Here is a 25,220-nt window from a genome sequence, read left to right on the forward strand (position 1 = left end):
TAGTTTGGAGATTACTTTATTTACTAAGCTCCTCCAAACTATACACGACCAGTACGCATATGGTGCGTACTGCTCGCGTATACTTTGTAGTGACTTAGGTCAATTATCTTACTCCAAAATATACATCGCCAGTACGCATACGGTCTAATCATGTATGTATTGTAATAAGTGCGTGATTACAATTTATACGCGAGTAGTTGCATGCTAGTCATTTTGACTTATTGACCTCTCTTTCTATTACATATTAATTCATATCTGCGTGTCTACTTTAAACATTGAATCATCTTTCGACACGTGTCATTGTTTTGATAAAGGATTTTTTGGTGTTTCTTGTTCTGCCATAGAAAAGATATTTGTTTTGGGGCTGATATTTCACCAATTGTCGTAGGTATGGAAATATGTCAAAATGATTTTATTCTTGAGATAAAAGTTAATAAATAAAATAAATAATTAATAAACTAGTTACTTCTAGTTCCAAACTAAGCAAAGCTTGTACTATGGGTACTAGACAACGGATATAAACATACTTAAATACTTTTTTTTGTAAATACGTACTTATTATACATAGAAAACACCCAGTCCAATACAAACAAATATGTTCATGCACACAAATGTTTGTACTGTGCGTGTACCTACCTACCTACCTCCGGAATAGTAGTCCGTTTCGAACCACTACACCAAACGGCCGACAATACAAACCTAGCATTTGAATAATATTGTATTTAATGCACGTTGAACTTTCTTCTCTCACTCTCTCTCATTTTAATTAAATTGTTATTTAATTTGAAATCTACCTAATCAATTTAATTTCAAAAACCACTTACAATAGTGTTAAAAATCTAGATTTATTATAGATTCAGTAAAATAATAATATTTTATGTAATAATATCAAATAAATGTGATTTTAAATATAGTTCCATATTTTACTGAATTTTACTAAATCAATATCCACTAAACACACTCTAGTCAAGTGTAAGTGGTGTAGTAGAAACTAATCGAGTATAGTTTGGAGATGACTTTTTACTAAGCTCCTCCAAACTATACACGATCAGTACGCAAAATTCGTGTATAGTTTGGAGTCACAGATTTACAAACAGGCACTACAAAATATACACGAGCAGTTTTCTATGGGTGCGTTCTGGCCATGTATAGAACGGAAAGACGCCACGGCGACGGCGCTGGACTATTGTGATGAACATAATATTCGTAATACAAGCTTAAAGCATACCAAGAGCAGAACAACGAGTCGCTCAATGAAAATGTTCTAGTGTTCATGAAAGGGTTTTCATGGACCAACCGTCGTACTTATACATTGTATTGTATTCGTAACCAGCATACCATAACTTAGGATGGGGTTCCACAAAAAGTTGTTGAAAGTATGATTTTCGAATGATGAGGACCTATGGCCATGCAAAAAGATCCTTACTCTCTTAAACAAGCGTTGTTTTATCAATCTATACTATTTTTATTATTATTGAAACAAACAAGATGTTGTTTAGGGGGCTTAGTGCGAGTTTACATCTTACGTCATCGCTAGCGACTGCGTAAAAAAAGTGACATTAAATGTATGATAGATTGTACAGCGTCCCTAGTGGATAGTTTCAAGAACTAAAATCTGCATAGATTTTTTGTTGCACTCGCTAGTGACTACGTTCAATGCAAACTCGCACTTAACACACACAGCCTCTTAGACAAGTTGCACTTTTTGATCGAATGACGAAATGAAACCATACAAAAAAAAAAGGCTTTTCGACCATCTTTCGACATGAAAACTGTCACATTTACATTTTGTCTAGGGGATAGAACGCTGATTTTTTTTATCGATATCGACAAACTCCGTCAATCCCTAACGCAGGTGATTCGTGGTGTGTCAAGGCGACAATCGACCCCTTTCAGCACCCTGCACCCTCGCCTCGCTATACGATGTATGCCTGTCTGTTTACAGTAGATGACTGGCCTTAACTCTGACCGTAGGGAAATCTTAAAAATATACTTAGTGAATGTCAAAAATATAGTAGACTAGCTTTCCGCCCGCGGCTTCGCCCGCGTGGAATTTTGTCTTTCACAGAAAAACTAAAAAACTTTATCGCGCGCGTCCCTGTTTCAAAAACCGGGATAAAACTATTCTATGTCCTTTCCCGGGACTCAAGCTATCTCTATGTCAAATTTTTTCAAAATCGGTTCAGTGGTTTAGGCGTGAAAGAGAGACAGACAGAGTTACTTTCGCATTTATAATATTAGTATAGATTAGTATAGATTTGAATCTTACTAATGAAATGGCGATTAAAACTTTACTTTAATTTTGATTTTAAGTAAACGTTGAGTCTACCTGAGTATGTAATTTTTTTTTTTTTTTTTTTTTTTTTTATTCGTCCACATTTTCACAGTCTCCTAGGCATTCGAAACGATTTTGCAACTCGAGCTGAAAGGTTTCGGGGTTTTGGAGTTGGATGGGCGCTGGGTGGAGCGTAGACTTCATCAGTCGACGCCTCTCCAGCTTGGGTCTGATATTCAATGTGCCTCTTACCATTCGGTGATCACTTCCTGTTTTGACCGACCTATGGTAAGATTGAAATGGACCCTGACCCCAATAACCATTTTAAAACCTAGGAAGTGCGCTCATACTAGGTTTAGATTCTGGTTTTTACGAAGTAAAAAAAAAAAGAAAACCATTTGAGTGTTAGTAAGGGCCATAAAACTTGCTATTTAAAAGTTAATTAATTAATTTATTGTAAAATATATAGTTAAATTATTAAGCTTCAAAATAAACATCAAAAAGTTTTCAAAAGTTTGAGTATACCAGTATGGTAAACGAAAATGTGTTTTTTCGCGCTCCTGTAAAATTTACTCCGCTGCTCTTACTAGGTTCTTAAATAGTTCAGCCGTGCGATCTCCAACCCGCCTGCCAAGCGTGGAGATTATGGCAAAACCCTCCACTATAGTGGAGGAGGCTCATAGTCCAGTAGTGGACTGTAAAGGGCTGTTGATGATGATAGTATTAATTACTGTCCATTTTATCTAGGGTTGTGTTGATTTGTCAATTTTTTTTTAGTTGCACGCGATGTCGTTCATTTTCAAATTTCTATTTAAGTATAATTTCCACCGGGTGGCGATTAATTTCCAAGTAATTAGATTCTTGCAAAATATCCCTCTCTATTATAAGTTCTGCTGATTCCTCACCCACGTTGTTCCGGATAATATTCTAAATTTAGCTTGCTGCTTCACGCGAAAAACGTTTATTTATTTAAAATCTGAATCCGTACAATAAAGATGATGATGTTAAGTAATTACCGCTAAATTGAAGTGCGCTGTGTTTTATTTGTTAATTTTTAATTAACAAGAATATTCATTCGTCTTTGTCTTATCTCCCGTCAAAGGGAAATTTAACTTTTTAAGTGGCAATTACGCGGTAGAGGGATTATTTTGGAAATTAAGCTTACAAAAACAAGTTTTATTTAAAGACGTTCAAATTTCCTATTGTTTAAAAGACCAAAGTACTTTAAAAGATCTCGTTTTAAGTTTTGACTGAATAATTACAGGAAGATTAAGCTGAATTTTATGTTCCTGGTTTGGGAAAGTTTGTAAACGAGAAGCTAATTACTTTTGCACTAATAACCAGGGGTAGAGGTGGGGCTAATATGTTTTTCATCTTTATATTTTAAAATTTTGTATACAAATGTAATTATTTGTTGGTGTTGTAAGCTTAATGTGCTGTCGACTGTACATTAGTAGGCAAGGTCTATCAACTTTTGTCTAGATTTATATCGCTCAAACTATAGTTATTTACAGCTCTAAGATGTAGACTCTTTTAGGTACTTATTACCTTTATGTACCTTGAAGCCAGACTTGTACTTCAGAGTCTCCTCAATAACCGTCAGACCACGGAGGTGTTTGCCAATATTAATTAACCGAGCCCCTCAGGAGGGTCCTGTCACTCCACGGATTGACAAAAGGAAAATTGGCAGCTAGTGACTCAGCCGTTCTAAAGTTTATAGCCATAGGTCGTAAATTGTTTACAGTTACCTAGCTCTAAGGCTGAGTTGCATCACCTTAACTTTAACCGTAACTGGAACTTTAACCGGTGTTTTAATTATGGAGTTTGTCAAACTTTTAACGTTTGTTGTTAAAGTATGATGGTGCAACCCAGGCTTAGTTTGAATTTTTTAAATCGTGTGTACATAAAATTACCTTATAGTAAGGGGGCTGTTTTTCTAACAAATAATGCTATAAGAAACAATAAAAATACATTATCTCCCGCCAAAGAGCTGACTCTGATTCTAGAAAGTACGACCCTTTAAACGGCCACAGAAGTGCCCAATAAGAAAATTAAAACTTAATTAACAAATGCAAAATGTGAGGAGCAACAAAAAAGCTAAACGAAACTCGTTACAGCACTTATTGAAAACCTCTTAGAGCTCCATCAAACAGCCAATTTTTTGTTTAAAGCGAAAGCTTAACGTCTTAATGAAACAATCACCCGCAACTTTTACACCGAACTTCCTTTTAAAGTTACTCACACAAAAACACTTGAATGTCTAAGCAGATAATGAAACTTAAGAAACCTCTTTAACTTAAAAAGCTTCTTAAAGTTCGCAGCGAACAATAAGAGAAAGGGTAGCTTTCGAAGCATTCTATGGCGACTTTAAGCCGACCGTCTGAGAATCAATTAGATCGATTTTAAGGCTGAGTTGCACCACCTAAATTTAACCGTAACTATAACGATAACGATAACCGGTGCTTTTTGTATGGAGTTTGATTTTTGACGTTTGTTAAAGTAAGATGGTGCAAGCAACCCAGCCTAAGAAATGTTTGAAATATTGTTGCGCATTAGTGGTTGACTAAGAGAGCTTTCAAATTCAAAATTAAAATTCAAGATAGAGTTTGAATTGACTAACTTTGTTTAAGTGAACAAAATATTGTGTAAATTAATTTTGTACTGAGCTAAACTTGGTTTGGTTATAGGTAACATTAAGTTCGCAAGTCACTTTTTGTGCAAGCAGTAACCAAACATTTTTTTCAGTGTACAAGACTAATTTATTAGCGATCATCTTTATTCTAATCATAATTTACGAATGACTAAAAACGATTAAAAATGCTTAAAGAATCAATGTTTTCATTAGTAACAGGTGTCTAAAGGAGACGAGATTGAAATTTTAATTAAATCATCAACAACAGCTTAGTTTCATAATAGGATTCGCTTTAATATAAACAAAAATAAGATAAAATCATTGTATACTCTTTGACCAAAATTATTTAATACCTGTGAGTAATGTACACTGAGAATTTTAGTTCGTGACGAACGAATGTTTTGACGAACTTTTTTTTATGTAACAAAGCAGGTATTTGACCGCAATCGCACCTGGTGTTAAGTGAGACGCAGTATAGGATGGTACATATCTGCCTTGTATGTGCCTATTATTTTACTCTCTGTAACTGAAGTATTTACGAGTATGTTGACCATAGAGCACACATAGGTCTCTCGTTTTATTACAATACCAGCTTTCCGGTCGCGGCTTCGCCCGCGTGGAATTTTGTCTGTCATAGAAAAACTTTATCGCGCGCGTCCCTGTTTCAAAAACCGGAATGAAAACTATGCTATGTCCTTTCCCGGGACTCAAACTATCTCTATGCTAAATTTCATCAAATTTCGGTTCAGTGGTTTAGGCGTGAAAGCAAGACAGACAGAGTTACTTTCGCATTTATAATATTAGTATAGATAGATACTTATACAAGTATAGATATGGCAGTCAAAGACAATTTGAGAAACTTTCTTTGAAAATAAAAGTAATTCTTAACACCCAACTGCAGGGCACAAATAGCTTAGTCCAAGTACTATGGAAAAGTATAGTAACTTCAATTATTTTAAAATAGGTAGGTACATGTCATGTAAATATTTCTAGCCAAAAGTCACGGTTACAAGTTAATAATAAGACTGTTTTGAAAATTCTAATAAAGCTGTCGATTTCTCAATAAAAATAAGTAAAGCCTCAGCCAATACCGAGGGCTCCCATGGGGACAGACAAACAACTGGATAGAAGAGGATCGGACTGTTAATTGGAAAATTATTGCCAACGTTTGGCAGCGCGATACATTTTTGTGTAATCCCTGGGTAGGATTGTTGGATTAGGCAATATTCCGTCCAGATTTTACATTTGAAAAGGTAAAAGTTAATTAGTACATGAGCACTTTAAAATATACATTTTCGGTGTGAAATAGCATCTATTACATCCGTATAAGGTCCACAGTGTTTGGTTTAATGTGACATTTAGGTATCTTTCTTGCTAAAGTAACTGTTAATATAAGTTATTACTCAATTTAATGTCCCTCGATACATACAGGGTGTCCTAGAATGGGTGAATCAAACTGCTAGGGGAGGTAGCTCTACTAATGTACTATCCCTAAAAAATATGAAAAAAAAAAATTTGAGTTCGGATTTTTTTTTTATAAAGTGCTCTAAACTCGAATTCTAGTCATCATTTTCAAAAGTTTGTTTACAGATAAACGAAGCGATCATGTACAATTAATATTAGTAAGAACAAAGTACAAATAAACTCCAAACGCAGCAATTATAGCCAGATACTTAGACAAAGCTGATTTATTTTCAGTTTTAAAAAAAAAAAATGTTTTTTTGTCCTTATGCGTTTTATTTTTTTTTTCATATTTTTTAGGGATAGTACATTAGTAGAGTTACCTCCCCTATCAGTTTGATTCACCCATTCTGGGACACTCTGTATAGTAGGTACGTACTTAATAGGCTAGAAACTTGTGTTATCCAGGGGGGTTTCTCTCTGAAAATTAATTTCTAATTAATTATGAACCTTTTTAACTAAATAGAACAGGGATGGCCATCTGATGGTTGACATACTTTACTACAATGCCGGCTGCGGTCGCGGGTTCGAATAACGCTAGGGTCAAAAGTTAATGTAACGAGTACGCCGTCTTTATTCCGCCACAAAGTGATGTTCATCTGAATGGGATAGCTAGTTGCCTATCGCCCGTATTCACAAACACTACTATGAGGTCTCACAGTGCAATATGTCACACACGAAGCAATCACAGAGCTCAGTCAACGCTGTTTTCGATTTGCTGCTTCACTTAAGCAAGCATCGTTTGTGAATACGGGTATAGGTATGTTCTTGGAGTTGTTTAAAATAGTTAAAACAATCATGTTCATAGTAATCGTAGAGTAATATTAGTGGCTGACAAAGGTGACTGAGTTTCTTCCGTCACTTCTTCTCAGCACCAGCCCATATGTTGTCCCGAAGTGGTGGTAGGGCAAGCTATATTTGGGACGTGTATAAGTGCCCTGTAAAGGGCCTATGTACTGAATAAACTATTTCATTTCGTTTCTTAAATTCGATTTTGGGATATCTAAATACATATAATAAAGGAGAAACTGACTGACTGACAGACCAACGCACAGCCTACACGGCTAAACGTAGGCACTTGAAATTTGGAAGGGACGTAGCTTAGGTACCGTAGAGGTGCACTAAGAAAGGGATTCCCGAAATTCCCACGGGAACGGCAAATAGCGGGAAAATCCTTTTGTATGAAAAATCTAAACCGCTTAAGTTAGACGCTTGAAATTTGGCATGCAGGTACCTTAGTAAACTTAAAGCTTAGCAGGATATTGCAAAATTCCCACGGGAACGGGAGTTAGCGGGAAAAAACATTTGTATGAAAAAATCTAAACCGCGTAAGATAGATGAAGGGGGTAAAACGGGATCCACGCGTACGAAGTCGCGGGCGGCCGCTAGTTTTTACTGAATATTTGAAACATATTTTTTCTGGCAAAAGTCGTGACTCGTGAGTCAAGTAAATGATCATGTTCTGGATATTTTCTTATCTAACAAGTTTTTATATTGTTTTCGTTCCACTAGTACAGAAGAAAAATAATATTAGGTATGTTAATATTATTAGGCATTATTTTACTAACCAATAGACAAGGTCGGAACTTATTTATTTATCAGAAGAATACCGAAGATGAAGGCTAAATGGACGTTTACATTAATACTAATTGACGTTTATGTAAAGTTATCATTAATGCTTTTATTACCGATTTAGAAAATTGTTTTTTGTTATAGAGACGCAATAGGCTAGATGACAAAATTTCAATTATTTGTCCGTCAGACAGATAAATAGAAAATAGGACTCATATTTTTGACGTTAAATGAGTATATTTTGTGCCCGCCACTGATATTTCTATGTAAGACGACGCAGCGACACCGGTCCGCATCGCAAACGCATCGTGTGCTTTGGCTCTTAGGCTGGGTTGCACCATCTTACTTTAACTTTGACAAACGTCAAAAATCTGTCAAACTCCATACAAAATGCACCGGTTATCGTCATAGTTACCGTTAACTCAACTAAGCCTTAGTAATGTATTTTCGTTAATCACTCTACTAATGGTGCTAAGATTCACTGAATCAAAAAAATAAAAAATCGTACCCGTATCGATTATTTAATTCGATTCCACGGTCGTTTCCGATCCTTATTCGATTTGTCATTTCGTATGCAATTCGTTTGATTGCGAGTCAACGAGGCTTAAAGTTTGCACAGGCTACAATAATTACGTTTAAATTGTGTGACGTCATCAAAAGCTGTTAATGGGATGGCGTGAAATGAGATATTAATGTAAAGAGTGATATTGGCAGTTTATTTACTTTTGTAGCCTGTAATTATTATGAGTTTTGTACGATGAATGCACAGAATTTTATATTTCGAATAAATAGTAGATAATGCCATTATTTTTTCTCCTGAATAATTACCTACAGCCTAAATCCTATTCAGACGAATAAGCAATACATATACCCAGTTTAAAAGAAGAAGAACAAATCCATTCAGTACCGTTTATGTAAAGGAGTATCAGATACCCATCTATTCAAACAAAAACTAAAAGCAACGGTAACATTGTAACAAATGCAGACTTCCCCCGCTCAAACACGTCGTATTCTGTATAGAATAGTACTCACATAAAATACCTAGTACAAAATTTACTTTCCCGACAAAATATCTTCAGAAAAGAAGTAGTGCAACAAACTCATAGCAATGAAAAGACAACTCCAGCACGCGCTAACTTAAATGACAACGTGAAAATTCCCTGTAAAACATGAAATCGCATGTCGTCACGAATAACTCATAATTTCCATGAAGTGAGTTTCTCATTTCCTGCTGTCGAAAAGCCATAGACTAATTACGTACAGTGGGCTCTGCGCTAACATGATGTAGAACTGGCAATAGCTCAGACCTGTGTTAGGTTAATTATTTCTAAGTATGTTCATCATGATCATTGCCAGGCCGTCTGGTCGCCTCTGCTAAAGGACCATCTCCCTCGCTAATAAATATACCAAAGGAAAATGAAAAATTTGGCCTACATTACCCATGCTGGCCTGATAGATTGGAGAGGACTGATGTTCGCATAATTCCCCCATACGACATCCACGGAAAAACTGTGGGTGTACTTATTTTACTCTGCATCTAAGCTAATATTTGTGTGTTTATGTTATTTTTAATGCTTCCGTGGTAAAAAAGACTTTTTAAACAAGATAGGTTACAATTCTCATGAGAGACATTACCGAACCTAAAATCTTGTTTTTGTGTCCGATTAAGGAATAAAGCCTACGGGTGACACTGGGGACACTGAAAAGGTTACGACCTAAGTTGCCACAATTCTGAGAAAGCTTTTTAAGCTCAGATAAAATATTAATTTGAAGCTTTAATGGATTATAATTCTTGCAAGTCACGAAGGCGAGTGAGCTTTACTTGTATGTGTACGTGTCCATGCATATAACGATAGTGTATAACAAAACTTTTGAAAAACGAACAGTAGCGAGCCACTCCACATGTAAGCTCACTCGCCTTCGTGAATTGCAAAAACTATAATAGTTATTACACAGATTTAGTATTGAGAGAAAAATATCAAATAAGTAGATTCTGGAGATCTATTTTAGGATATTGGTGAAAGTTTGAGACGACTAAAATTTATAGTATCAAGTTTCAGCAACTGATTACTTTAAGCCGTTATTTATAACCCTAATGATAGTTGAATAAAGATAAATTAGACATCGTGATGGTTCGTTCGTGAGAGTTCCTGAGTAAAGATGACATAAATAAACTTCAATTTAAACAAAAACAAACAAATCACAAATTCCCATGTCGCCCTTACATCAATCAAGAGAAAACACAGAATTCTTGGAAATTATATCAGTCCGTATTCCAGTAGATCTACTTATTTATAAATAAGTATACCTTCCGAAGTTATTCATAATTAAGTAGGTAAATGATTTACTAATCGACAAAGATCTGCGGAGGGTTTAAGGAACTGCGTAGAAAATTAAGCTTAAGATTCTACCACGATTGTAAAAATATGATATTAGTAATATGTAAATACAAATTACTCATAATCCAGTTAGCCCCTCTTGTATTACGAGTGGGCTAACCACAATAGTGGGATTCGAACCCGCATTCCTCGGATCACGAGTCGGTAAGTCCGACCCCTTCACCATTCGGCTATCGTGGCTTAAGATCTTGTATTGTTTCCTACAATATATGATATTGCAGAACTCATGGTTAGAAATGCGTGAAATACCACTGTTGTGTTATTAAAGGTTATTAAATCTACTACATTTTCTTACATTATGTTTCCTGTTTTAGAAATAACAGCCTTACTAATGATGATTGATCTACGTTCCACGGTATCACAGTTTATCGCCTCTGAAGCAGGACGGGTGGGTTTTATAATCAATCAATTACTACTACTGTTTTTAGAACATAATTTATCCAACACGCTTTTGCTTTTAGCTGATCTTAGAACCGTTGGATTCAATTCAGGTTATTTAAAAAACTTGGTATTTTAAAAGGTTTCGTACTGATTTACACAAAGCACCGATTCGAAGTTGGTCTAGAACTTTTAAAAAGTTTCTTGAAAGAAATTTCACATTTCATTAAATTTATTACGAGGCACTCAATGAGAAGCATTTTTTATTGCTCTAGACTACTAGACCAATGTTATATTTTTATGTGAAAACAATGAATTCTGAGATAGTCGAATAAACTCTTGAAGTTGGAGTCTCAAACCAACTTTGTTTCTAATAGTCCTAAACTGTGGTTGTGATTGTTTTTTACAACAAATATGTGTGGCTTGATGTGCTATCGACTAATATCATAACATATTATTAATAATAATTAAATTCATATCTCGTACATTTCGTATGTAGGTACCTCCAATTATTTTCCACAATAGTATTAATTTATAAAATTTCTTTAGTACCTACGCTAACCTATAAAAATCCATGAAAAGTGTACGAGCATAGCGAGTCGCACAGTCATTGAGCCTATTCAGTGAGTCGTTTAAAAGTGCTCTTTGAAAACTTAGAGAAAATAAAGAGTATTTATGAGTTTTGTCAAAATTCTTGTAGCATTCCGATAAGTGTCTACTCAATATTTAGGACGGTTTTAAGTGCAAATGTTTTAAATTATTTAAAAGGTACTTACCAACCGGACCCTGCCGACAGCCGACCGCGTCACGCCTCTGCCTCTCCTTTACAGCCACATATTATTCAAACCACACTTCACTAACCTGTTTATATTTCACTAAACGATAGTCACAAACACAAACAATGTTTTATTATCCAAATGTTCTTGACCGAAAAACAATAATCTTTGAGTTCACGAGCCATCAAAAATAATTTGATTCGAATAATTTCATGTCGGTCTTTATTTCGTCAAGATTCGCACACAACTGATTAAAATAAAAACTGTCATAGTTTATTCAAAATTGTAAGGTAGATTCGAACATAAAAATAATTTCATAAATTTTAGATAAGGCAAAGATATCATTGACTATACAGCCAACTACAGATAAAAACATTTTGAACACTGCAAAACGTTTCGTTCTTCATAAAATTTTATAGAATAAAAAAATCTTGCAAAGGAATCGATACCACGGTAATTCGATACCACGCAGCATAAATTTGAATTTCGAACATCACAGAGCGAGCACCGCAAATCTTCGTTCCTTTTTCAAAATGTGATTGAAATGTCATAGAAGTGTTTTTTTAAACAGTCAATGGCAATAAAATGTATACAGCCTTCTTTCGAAAATTTAAATGAAATTATTTATTTAGTTAATTATAAAAGTTTAATTAGTAGTACTAAAATTAAAACGCTTACTGGTTATTTCTTTTGTAGCGTGACACGTTTGTAAATAGTAAGTGCTATTTTGCCACCAAAATAAATAATATTTGATGAAGTTACATTACCCAATGTTACACAACTACGGAATGCTGCTGAAAAGTAGGTTAATATGGATTACATTTGAATAATTCTGTTTACTTACACCACTTACACTAATACTTGGATGAAACTAAATTTGATTCCAATAATCCATTGTACGGTTAGTAGCATTAATATGGATGGGTATTTAGAGGTTTTGATTGTAATTTGTGAAAAAACATTATCGTCATCATTATCGTTGTAATTTTACCAAAAAACTCAATAGGTAGGTATCATTCTTCTAGTTGAAAGAGTAGAATTATCTACACATACTAATAGCTTTTCAAATCTTATTTTATGTATTTATAAAATGATTTCCACTTTCAAGTTTTATCGATAGTCTTTTTCGAGTAGAAGAAGAGACAGGAAAGTTTTTGATTATTTTTGGACGTTTCTAATTACGTTGCCATGAGCCAATGACAAAAGTTTTAATTTACCTTATACCTCGCCCTCGCTGTACTAAATAACATTCCAATCAGAAATCACATGGATGCTAATTTTCCTAGATGGAGCTGTGAAAAATAATCTACGATGTTAAAATTTTTTCATTAGAGGAACCTTGTGAGTTAAGAAGACTATCAATGGAATCTTTAAACCTAATTTCTTCGTATTATAACTTGATCTTGGCAAAATTTAGATGATAAATAATTACTACTATTTTAAGAATATTCCCTTAAATTTTGCAAATTTTCGTCGTAGGACGTAGGTACGTAAGATCAAGTCAAGTCATCAAGATAACTCTGGATCATCATATTATGAAGTAGGTACTTACCTGTGTGCGGCGAACTTACTCGTAACACAAGCATATTTAGCTTTCCACGAGGGGTTAACGAGATTTAAAAATACTTTCTTAAAAAAAGCCTATCCTGTTTTCGATTTCCTTGTAACTCTTGACAGACAATCTTGATAGGAGGGGTGAACCTTATGATTTTCCTGTTTGAAGTACAAAACCCTAAAAAATGGATCTCTCAATATCGATGGCATGAGAACGCACAGGTGACGTCCCCGGCCTTTGTCACTGTTGATAAAGCATTCAATTTTCCGAACAGTAGGCAGCTGAGATCCCTTTTAAACGATTATCGACACAGAGAGATGTTTACTGATACCACCGTGTAAAGGTTGGAAAAAATTGAGATCAGATTCCCTGTAACCCAGTTTGGTTGACAGCACTTCAGATTATATTATTGGCAAGTAAACAGTTCATGTGATAGGTTCCCGTAGTTAGCTAGCTGTCTGTGGTGTATATCTTATCTTAGGGGTTACATAAAGCTTTGTATGGTACCTGCACTGGAGCGTGGGGTCGATCCTTACCTATAAACTCTTCCAAGGTTCTTCTGTCCCATAGTGGTGAAAAAACACAAGTTCAGCGTCATCAAAAAAGGAAGAATTTTCTTCAGAATAGTTTCTTCAGTTTAGAGGCGACAGTAGCCCAGCAGATGATTCAAGGAACGCACGCAATTAAGAGGGGTTAACATTAATTATTAGTAATTTCAAATTTGTGCAATCAAATTAAATAATTCATTCATCTAAAAACGGCCTGGGGGTTTGGTGCGAGTTTAGAATCTAGCGGATACTTTCAAGAACTAAAATCTTCATAGATTGGTTGACGCACTCGAAGTTCAATGCAAACTCGCACTAAGTACACTGTTCCTCAGTTTAGGACGTTTAACTCGCTAACAACTTCACCACAGCGACATTGGAAACTCAAAAGGGATGAATTACGCTCTGCTTTGATATCGCGGAACAAAAGTAATTATATCGAGTTAATGTTTTACCGACCTGCCCAACCGACCCGGACAAACAAGTTTCCTGTTTAAAGAAACGCCCGGATTGATAATGCTCCGGGAAATAGACCGGGTCAAGGACGTCACGTGTATCACACCCTTTTTGGAAAAAGAGAGCAATTAAAGATACTTTGGATCTGTATGTAGGCTTTTGAGAGTACAATTATGTTTATTGCGAGTTACAAATGTTTCAATTTCTTATTCTTCATTTGTAGGTCCTTTTCAGGGACAAGTGCCCTGTGCACACGTGCCAAAATTAAATATAGCTTGCACCACCACTTTGGGACAACATTTATTTCGGCTGGCGCTGAGAAGTGGCGGAAGAAACTTGGTAACATGTACCTCTTTTGGACCTTTTTTTTAACTATTAGCAATTTGCATTGAAAAATAACGTATAATCCCGTTAATTCCTCCAGCTAATTTAATTTAACTACGCAGGAGTGGATGCCATAATAGTCTAGCGGACAATGAGCTTCGAAATACCGACCCTCAAATTGGCAGTCCGCCACGGAAACCGTTGGGCTACTGTGACTTAAACTTTAAAATAAAAGCCTTATTTTTTATTCCATCAAAACGGTGCAACTCCGTAATTTGTGCCGAAATGTTTAACCCAATAATTCCATTAGACCCTTTTCTTAATTAGTAGGGTTAAGGATACCTACTTATGTAATTACTTAACTTGTTCAAAAGTTATTGGGGTGTTTGAATTTTAAATGCTAAATTATTTTAAAAAATATCGAATTTGATTTTGTACTTGGAAAATGTCGAGTATTTTCAAAATATTGAGCTATTTTTTTTCCTAAGTTACGTTAGTAGTTAAGTTTAAGCTAGGAAATTTTACACAATTTGAAAAATATAAAATCAACATTAATTTTGAGTTTAAAATAAGATTTTTTTAAGCTCTTGGCCTGTATCTCACCTGGTGGTAAGTGATGATCAGGCCGAAGGTGGAAGCGAGCTTCACTGGAATCCTCAACGATTTTGAATTGGCAAGTTAGGTACTTTTTTGTACGAAAATAAAACAAAACCAAAAATGTAATTTCAATAACATAAAATAACACAAATTGATACAAAACAAATAAAAAACAGCTTTAAAACTTATTATAAGTAAGGATGAGGAGGCCCTAGTCGTATTCTTTATATCAACTTTGTTAAGTAAACAAAAACATTACACATCTAAGGCTGGGTTGCACCATCTTAGTACTTTAACTTTGACAAACGTCAAAAATCTATCAAACTCCATACAAAAACACCGGTTATCGTCACGGTAATACTATATGATATTATTACCGTGTTATCGTTGTAGTTACGGTCAAAGTTAGGTGTTGCAACTAAGCCTTAGGGTGGGTTGCCTACCTCCACCACCTACCTTAAACGGTCTTTAAAGTAAGATGGTGCAACCAAGCCTAAAAGTTATGTTTCATCAGCAGATATAGATACCATAAAGTAACAGACTGTTGTACATGAATAAGACGAATCATATATCAAAACATTTAAGTTATATTTATTCATTAAAGCAACCTATATAAATCACATCGGATAACATACAAGTAGACATCTTTATTACATACCTAAGTTATTTCAACAGATGTCGGATCACAAAAATGAATTACAAAACTTTACAAGTTCTCAACTTGACACATAAGCTTGCCTCTTCGATTCAAACTTGAAACTACATAACCTAAGTTATAAACTCTATAATCTAGCTTATTTACTTGACTTTAGTTCGATGTTTAACTAATTTGTCTACGACGTGAACTAAATTACATTGACTTATCACAAAAAATATTTACATCATGAAAATTAATCGTCGCACTCCATATTTGGGCTCAAAACATAGAGTCCGCGAGAAATTTTCGCGTTTATTTACAAAATTTACATTAAAAATTGTATTCAACTTTATATTGATTGTACTTATATACATTTTGAACTATTAAAAGCTATCTACACGTATCTATCGCGTTCGGTTCAAAGATCGTACGTTTTTAAGAACCTATTATTAAACTTCGATTACAATTATATTCACAAAATTCTTTTTCCAATTTTACTAAGTCCCTAGAAGGCTCTTAAGCTTAAGTTTCAGGACCCGCATACGATAAGTCATCTTACAGTTAAAAGAAAATGAGTTCTATTTCTTTGGAAATTAGATTCTTTGGCTTTTACTAGGTATTCAGATAAATATTGGTATTTTCAGTGTTGTTTAGAACTGTTATTATTGTTTACTGTTATAGATATTAACTAAGTTTTTTTTATAAACATGTTTATAAAGAGAATATAACTTTATACTGGCTTCAGTAGCAGCACGAATATAGTCCTTGTATCACTCATAATTTTATATAAACCTTGCATCTAAATGATTCATACCCTTGCGAGCAACTTTTATATTTTATACATAAGGTAATTTTCTGTATGTTCACATAATGTATCAATGCTATTTCTACAAAGTTTGCTCGTTCACTCTTAAAAGTTAAGTTTAAACAACATCAGCTTTTGTCACTATACACATAAAGTCAAGATTCGAGTAGCCGCATGCGCATTTAGTGATTAGACATACAATTTTAAAGGTGACATTTAAATGCCATTGTGGCAATTAAAAAAAAATATATTAAAAAATGCAATAATTGTGGTTGTCCAAATAATTATAATATTTGGTGCGTCATAGAGGAGATATTGACAATATTGTTAAACATAACGCACTATATTACCTTATAAAAAGTAAAAAACTCAAAAGCCACCTCGTCAATTGTGTGTCCAATCGACCGTGTTCTGCAAACCGACATTAGTTTCATCTCTGCCTCTCGCCATATGAGTGAGAGAGATGGACAATATCATTTGCGTGGTTTAGACGATGGTCGCTTGGTCGTTGCGCGTGCGACTGCGGACCGAGTCTCAGACGATGTCGTGGCAGGAATTGCCGTTGCCCGTTCGAGTGGTCTTCGTCGGTTGAGGGCGCCCTGACATGCCGTCGTTGTAGGGAGGCGGGCAGTACATCACCTGGGAACAAATAGATACCGTTAATCTAAATATAATAACTCAAAGGTGACTGACATAGTGATCAATCAACGCGCAGCCCAAACCACTGGACGGATCGGGCTGAACTCCACCCCTAAGGGGGTAAAACGGGATCCACGCGTACGAAGTCGCGGGCGGCCGCTGGTAAACTATATTCGACTATTCGTATATCGTTTTCGTAAGAGTTGTAGTAAGAGATGTTGCAACCTTGGTGTCAATTTCTTAATGAGCTGACGATCATAAACCCTTCGAGTGACAAAATTAAATGTTCTAATGAACAGTTACACAGATCAAGAGATTACAGGGGTTCCAGCCAAATAGATTACAAAGGTTCTTCTTTCCCAAGAATATTATTATATTGTATTTTAAACTTTTTTTTAATATTTAAAAAAACAACCTACTCATTATGCGTGACATTCATTTTCATACAAACAATTTAAAATGCACCAATACAATTTGTAATTGACGAATATAACATATTCTTATCTAGTAATTACAAATACCAACTATAGAAGTCTGTAATATTAATTCCTTATATTTCGGGAACATTCCAAAACAATTATAAAGGGTGTAATTCGGTCTAAGGCTCGTGTTAAGCGGGTGTAAGAGCGTTACATTACGAGTACAACAGATACAATGTTATACATACAATAATACGTCTGGAGGGCGCGATCGGGCGCCCTTATACGGTGTCGTATTATCGAAATAAAAGAAAGGCTCCAATCAATTTTCTTTGAACGAAGAGTCACAAAACATTAATTAATAATCTTTTATTGAATGAATCTTACTAAATTTTAGAGGTATTAGTTTGTAAGTTTGTTTCGAAGAAGTAATATACTAAACTACGGAAGCTATTTTGAAAATTTCACTAGTAGAAAGTTCTGTGACAAACCGAAACTAACGTTAACATATTCATAATAAAGTGGAATTTGAATTTAAAATTACACTTTATTATCTATATCATCTTTTCATTAGGATTCAAATTTTGAAACTTAATGAAAAGAAAACTAAAGTGTAATGTAAAACATTATGCCGGCTTTCAGCACACAAAATAATCATAAATATGAAAATAATATTATTCTGTCCTAATTTTGCTGCGTAGTAAGTAAGCTACTAGTTTGAATATTCTCGATCGAAAAACCTACAAGTAACCTGCGTCTCTAAAATATTGTAATATTTTTCTTTAACAAGAAAAACATGGGCTATTATCTGAGCCAGACTAAAATAAACATGAATGTTAACTAGAACCTAGACTGCAGTTGGCGACTGTATATATATTCTCCTAATAAATAGAGACAGGCAGACCAACAAACGGTTATTCGATTCGTTGAAATCGAAGCCTATTTATTATTATTAGTCTACATGCTACGTTTTTTTAGGATATTTTAACATGGGCTTTTCATTATTATGTAGGTAACGAAACTCAGAACTCGTTCATAAACTCAAGTAAAGAATAGATTCATGCTTAGGTATACATAGTTGGATTTCAATATTTTGATGATCATAGCCGAGAACTAATTTTGAGTATTAAATGATATTTAAAAAATGCCGTTACTTAATACGGGCCTTAGGTTTGTATAAAGGTGAGTATAAACTAGAGCATTTCTATGTAATGTTCTTACGATTGATACAAAACAGGTTAAATGTACGACATTTGGTTCGTGAAAGGGTGACATTAACTCTAACACCAGATTATTTCATAGAGCGGCTTGTTGTTCTGTTACAAATAAATGCTCTCCTTCACAAAACAAAAAAGTTTCAAGGAAAGTGATTGTATATTAACTTTAAATAGAGATAATATTATTATAGAGGTATGGAGGAAAACAACAACATCATTGCGTAATCGGTTGAACTGTTTCAAATGCCGAACGGTTGTCCTCTCTGGGGCCCCGTAAAGGAAACGCGTGCAATAAGGGCATGTTATTATTGTGTGAAACAAAGCAATATGTATGAGTATTAGCATAACTGCTTATTTATACTCGAATAAGGTAAATGTACAGTCCTGAACTGGTATTTTTTTTTATTAAAGAAAGATTTTTGTTCAGCAAATAAAATGTGGCAACATATAATCTTGTATCATTGCAATATGAGTTTAAAATCCAAGAAAAAATTAACTAATTTTGTTCATCTTCTCTTTTGTATTGTTTAATCTGAAACGGCTTCCTTGAACTGTTTTCAGAAAAGCTCTTTTTTCATTGAATTAATTAATTACCCTAATAAAAGTAATTAACAGGACGGCACTTTCAGTTTCAGCCAAATTTTTTTATTAGTCGATGACGTAATTTATGAACAGACAACAGTGTATCAACCAGAAAACTGGATATTTGCACAGTTACACTATGCGCCAATTTGACCGAATAGACACTCGAATACGCGCACAGAAGTAAGTATGTGTGACACACGGCGAGACAAATGGAACTCCTTGTTTACACTATCTAATTGGGTCAACTTCGCGCATAGTGTAACTGCGCCGTTATGCAGTCGTAATAGATGCTGAAAATTGTACAGTATGATGTACTGACTGTACATGTTAAAGTTATTCGGTACAACTAGGGTTGTCAGGTGTCCGGCTTTAGCCGGACATGTTTGGCTTTTTAGGGACTTGTCCGGCCAAAAATTCCATTGTCCGGCCTGTCCGGCTTTTGTTAGGCTTTTTATGTGGCTGACGCACTCAGTCAAAAGCACAAATGCGCGCATCAGAATGTTGGGCTACCGATTCGAAGATGATAGTCGATAGATCACCTATTGGCAATTCCCGCCTAATAACAAATAAATAAAAGGGATCGTACGTTGAGATCAATTAGGCTGCTTCAACATTTTGGAAACTTTTAAGTTAATAGCCTTTGTAAGGCCTACTCGTAAATACATTTATTTTAACCCCAAAACTCGAGTACTTCTTTAGTAAAATATGTGGATAGACTATTTTACATTAATACCCAGCACGTGTACGAATAAAGGAATTATTATTTTTTGGTGAACATTTTTTAAGTATTTTTTTATTTTACTCTGGACAGAGTAAGGATAACCATAGTCAGAAAAATGAAATTAAGGTACTTGAAAACGAATTGTTATTTAACTGCGAATGACTGTAATCGCAGTGTGATGTGATGAATTTCAAAGTTTTTGGGTTTTTTTCTTCACGTGCTGTAAGACTTTGCTTCCAAATTTCATGATTCTAGGCCAACGAGAAGCACCCAATATGTTTTGATTCCCTTGCGCTCAGTAGCGGCGTAAGGGGGGGGCGGTGGGGGCGGTCCGCCCCGGGTGCCAAGCATCAGGGGGTGACACAAATCGCGCAGATTAGTACTCACTGGCACATCTGCATGGCAAATCTGCGGTCTTTGCATTGATACAGGGGGGTGGGGGGTGCGATTGTCTTTCAATCTTCGNCCAGGGGGTGCCATAGGACTTGTGGGGGGGGGGGGGTGATCGCCCCGGGTGCCAACCCATGCTACGCCGCCACTGCTTGCGCTCTTAAATTGATCTGTTCCCGAGAAAAAGGGTTCTGATAGAAAGACAACTAAGTGATCACATTATTTGTGTTCCTATTATGGAATGGAAGGCGAATTGAAAAAGCTCCATAATTAAGATACTAAGGACAATGATTTCACGAAACAATTGGTCGTATCGCATCGCATCGCATCACAACTGGGCCGGGCCATATCAGGGACTTACAAAACCCATCGACGCGTGAGTGCCAGATTACACACATACGTTTCGTTCCCAAAGATAGCCCAATCAGCTACCAAAGCCACATTCATGGAATTATTTCGGGTTCTTATCATTTAGGCACCACATTCCTGAGTTGTTGTATTTAGCAAATTCAAGAGTGGAAAATAATCTAAAGATTAGAATTTTAGCAACAAATATGGAAGTTATGCTTCGTCTCGAGAGCTTTCACGAAATGATAGGAATGTAGAGAATTTCAATTTTCAACGAGAGAATACAAAATGTTCGAAATATGTTTTAATAAAATGTTGAGAATTCCTATTACCTGTAAAGAAATTAATTTGTTAGTCTTTATAATAAAAATACGTAGGCGTCTGTATCGTTTTTTGCTCGGGTTTCAATGTTAGCGTTAATAGAGTAGGTATTTTTAAGTACTATTTATGTTCGTGATAGACATAATGCTGTGTGAAAATGGAGTGTTGTCGCAAGCCCATTTCTCGAAGCCACAATAGCCGAACGGTAAAGGGGTCGGACTGGCGTGTCATCCGAGGAACGCGGGTTCGAACCCTGCCGCTGCGGCGCGCCGCTCGACTATTATGGTGAGCCCACTCGTGATACAAGCATAATTATTTACTTAGTACGCAAGTAATTTGTTCAATGCAAATTAATTTTTTTCTTCTAAATGGCAAAAAGGCAATATCCGCAATTGAACTTGAAAATGTAAGGGCGCTAAACCAATTTCAGTTTAATATTGGCAGTCGCCTACCTACACTAGGTAAACAACACTGATATGTATAAGTACCTCGGCTGAACCATTTAAGAACCTAGTAAGGAACACTTTTTCAGATTTTCGTTTTTTGTCATAAATCACCTTAGAATTAAGGTCTCCACAGGATGTGAAGACAGAAATCGCTCTATTACACTTAACACCGGAGAAACGCGTTGCTAAAAACCTAGTAAGTCCAATTCAAATCTGCAAAAACCATTATCAAAACCTAGCAAGTTACAATGACCATTTAAAACCTATTAGTAAGTGCATGGACTTACTAGGTTTCAAAATGGTCAATGTGACTTACTAGAGGTAAAATGCTACTGTAATTTAAATATTATTTCGAGTTCTGTGTGCTTACCATGAGTTTACACTAGGTGTGCTCGCTAGCGACTGCGTAAAAAAATGACATAATAATGTATGACATATTGTGCAGCGCCCCTAGTGGCTACTTTCAAGAAATAAAATCTTCATAGAATTTTTTGATATATTCGCTAGCGAGCACACCTAACGTAAACTCATGGTAAGCACACTGTTGGCTGACACTCGATAACCATATCAAAATCTGGGGACTACATGAGTACTGATTCATATTCGATTTTGATTTTGATTTTTACGAGGCACTTTTGTAAAAAAAAAATATTTTTAGTGTTAGTAAAGAGCATAAAACCAGGCCTGTTCATCTCCGCGAGTTTGCATCGAAAACAAAACACGCGCGACTACCCCTCCTGAGATACCAAATCGACAGGACAATCACGAGCGAGTATTGACGCACGCACGTATTCTTCACCCATTTGCATTGTAAAGACAATAAACCATAACATGTAAAAACGGTGGTGCAATTAATACTCTACAGTATTTTTAACTGACTGAATAATATTAGAAACACAAAATTATAATTCATGCTTATTCATGTATTTCCTCCGCCATTTTTCGCGGTTTGGCACCTCACGTCACACATCATTTACCGAAGTCAGCCCTATGTCTTCGGCGCAGTACCGATCACTGACGTTTGTCAACAAAATGGTGCTCGACTCTTGAGACAAGCTAAATTACACCATATTGTTAACGACATTGAGCATACATTTTTTTTAAATACCTTCGCGAAGAAAATCTTCTGTACGAAGTACTTATAATTATTCCGTGATAAAACTTGCAATTTTTAACTAAATATATTCTTTTATTCCATAAAGTATACTTTAGTAACTAATCTTTAATATAAACATCGGAAGTTATCCAAATCTTTAAGCATCTTAGCAGGGCAAATGAAAATGCGTTTTTTCGCTCTCCTGTAAAATTTGCTCCGCTGCACTTACTAGGTTCTTAAATGGTTCAGCCGACCTACTACTGTAATTTTTGCAAATGGAGTAAAGGATGCATAGATACAGTAGTTCCCATTTGTAGTTAACAGTTATGTGAAGTAACAACATAGTTATAGCAAATCAATATAGATTGTAAGAAGTTCCAGCTTGCTACACAAAAGAGTAACAACAGTTTTCTTTTCACAGGTATTCGATACCTAGCATAGGCATCAGACTCACACTGATATTGTCTAAATTAAATAATTAAACAGTGTAAACATCTCCTGCATGTTTTCAATGTCTGTGAGAGTAAATAAAGACTTTTTGATTTGATTTGATTTCAAAGAACTTTGTGGGGTGTTTCGGGGGATGAAATGGTTTTCACTTTCTTCACCCAGGTGAACAAAGTGGAATAAACCGTTTCGGGGTGTCAAGTAGGAGCTTAATTTATGTTAATTATTCAGTGACGTCACTTCTCGATCCGGATTAAACCCCATTCAAACCTACGCAATTTGTCGACTCATCGGTTCGCGTCGATTGCGAACGAAACTGCCGCTTTGCAAGCATTTGCCACTTTTCCACTTATGTGAATATTCGCCGCTTTTGGAGTAACGACTTTATACTTCTTTGTGCTGGTAAGTAATAACACGTCAGTTAAATAACTTCTTTAGACATCTTGAGATAACTCTGATTATTATTAGACCTTCAATTATTAGCCTACTACAACGACGGGTGGATGAAGTAGATACCATACGTTAAAATCAAACTTGAATTAACGTAGGTAGACCCTTTTAAAAAGATGTAGGCGCCATCACCATAAATTTTAAGAAGTCCCAGACACTGCTGCTTGTACAGTTTCAAAATTAAATTATAAGTACCTACCTACTCTTACTGGTACATAAATGTTCAGAATTCAAACATACGTGTGCGTGACCGTGACAGCCGATGGAGCGGCGTTCGTATTTATTTTTTCATTTCAATTCAAGTACAATACTTCGAAACTATTGAAGAACGTGTATTTACGTGACGAGAGAGATCCTCCCACGTCATCATGCTTTCAATCATAATTTATATACAAATCTTCACTCCAAGATCAAAAGGTTATTTTTAGCGGCGGTTAAAGGGATCCCGTTTATTTGTGATTCAGTATAGAGTTTCTAATATAAAAGAAGTTTGAAATATTACGGCGTAATAAACAGTGGCCGCAAGCGATTCATCTCCTTTATATTTCATTAAATTTTACTTTTATTCAATGTTCATTCATTGATGAGAGAAAAGATAGGTAAGGCTTGATTTTCCAGACATGCCATTGACAATTTTTCTTGAGTTGTCAAGGGCTGTGCATTTTTAACACTCACTTAAGCAAGCATCGTTTGTGAATACAGGCGTTAATATAAAATACATTTTTTTTCTTTATGATTAGACTAACTCTTAATATTAACTTGTCAATGAAATGGTTTATATAAAAATGAATTGCTAAATGTGTTGCTAGGCGCAAAACATTTTTCCTTCAAATTCATTGACGTCTGAGAAAGATTCTTATTGCCAGAAAAATTGGAAAAGTTTCCCGGAAACATTCCAAATTTGGAACACAGCAAGTTTTTGTGTTCGATATGGATTTCACTTTGATGTCGTTTATAGACAGCGTTTTAGTCTATGGGGTCTGTTAAATAATTAGTTTTATGATTGCTATGTAACGATGGCTAATACATATACTCGTATGAGAAAGTCTTGCACTTTCGTTTTATCAGCATTTACTTCCAGCTATTTTACAACAAAATTTAGCAGCAAATCTATATTTGTATTTGCTATAATAAGTAAATATAAAATATTGGAAATTTTGACCACAGCTTACACTCCATATAGGTACGACAGCTTTGAAAAAGATACTAGAATTAGCTTTTGTTGGAAAAACTAAGTACTTACCTATAACGTCTCACAATATTATTAACTAGCTGACCCGGCGAACTTTGTTCCGCCTTAATGGCAATAAATAAGCAGACTTTTTTTTTGTTTCGAACGGGATAAAAAGTATCCTATGTCCTTCTCCTGGCTCTAAACTACCTCCCTGACAATTTTCAGCTAAATCAGTTCAGCCGTTCTTGAGTTATAAGCGAAGTAACTAACACGACTTTCTTTTATATATGTATATAGATTGTCTGTGTTTTATTCCCTCTAAGTTACGTGGGTGAAATAACGACTCTGTAATTACGACAGGGAATTAAAATACATGGAGCGTCTCACGCAAGTGAGCCAAGATTAATATTATTTTAATTTATGTAAATCTTTGTTACGATGAGCATAATTTTGAATGTGGTTATGATAACGATAATGTCAAAGTGAGATCTTCAAGTTGAATACTAAATGGTATAAAATAATCCTCTACGTCTTATGGTTCGTGGTCGCCACACA

At 35.2% G+C, this 25,220-nt stretch overlaps 1 protein-coding gene across 1 annotated transcript in view; it reads right to left on the reverse strand.

Annotated features, from left to right (window-relative positions):
- Nucleotides 1-16,214: 16,214 nt before the first annotated feature.
- AstA-R1 (allatostatin A receptor 1) overlaps nt 16,215-25,220 on the reverse strand; it is a 73,299-nt gene continuing 64,293 nt past the window's right edge. Inside the window, exon 4 of the mRNA XM_028317889.1 lies at nt 16,215-17,051. Within this exon, the coding sequence (XP_028173690.1) occupies nt 16,947-17,051 (105 nt within the window). The 3' untranslated portion in view covers nt 16,215-16,946. The remainder of the gene's footprint in view (nt 17,052-25,220) is intronic.

Source organism: Ostrinia furnacalis, unplaced genomic scaffold (genome assembly GCF_004193835.3).
Source record: "Ostrinia furnacalis isolate ACB-3 unplaced genomic scaffold, ASM419383v2 OfSCF6522, whole genome shotgun sequence".
In the NCBI taxonomy this organism is placed as follows: domain Eukaryota; kingdom Metazoa; phylum Arthropoda; class Insecta; order Lepidoptera; family Crambidae; genus Ostrinia; species Ostrinia furnacalis.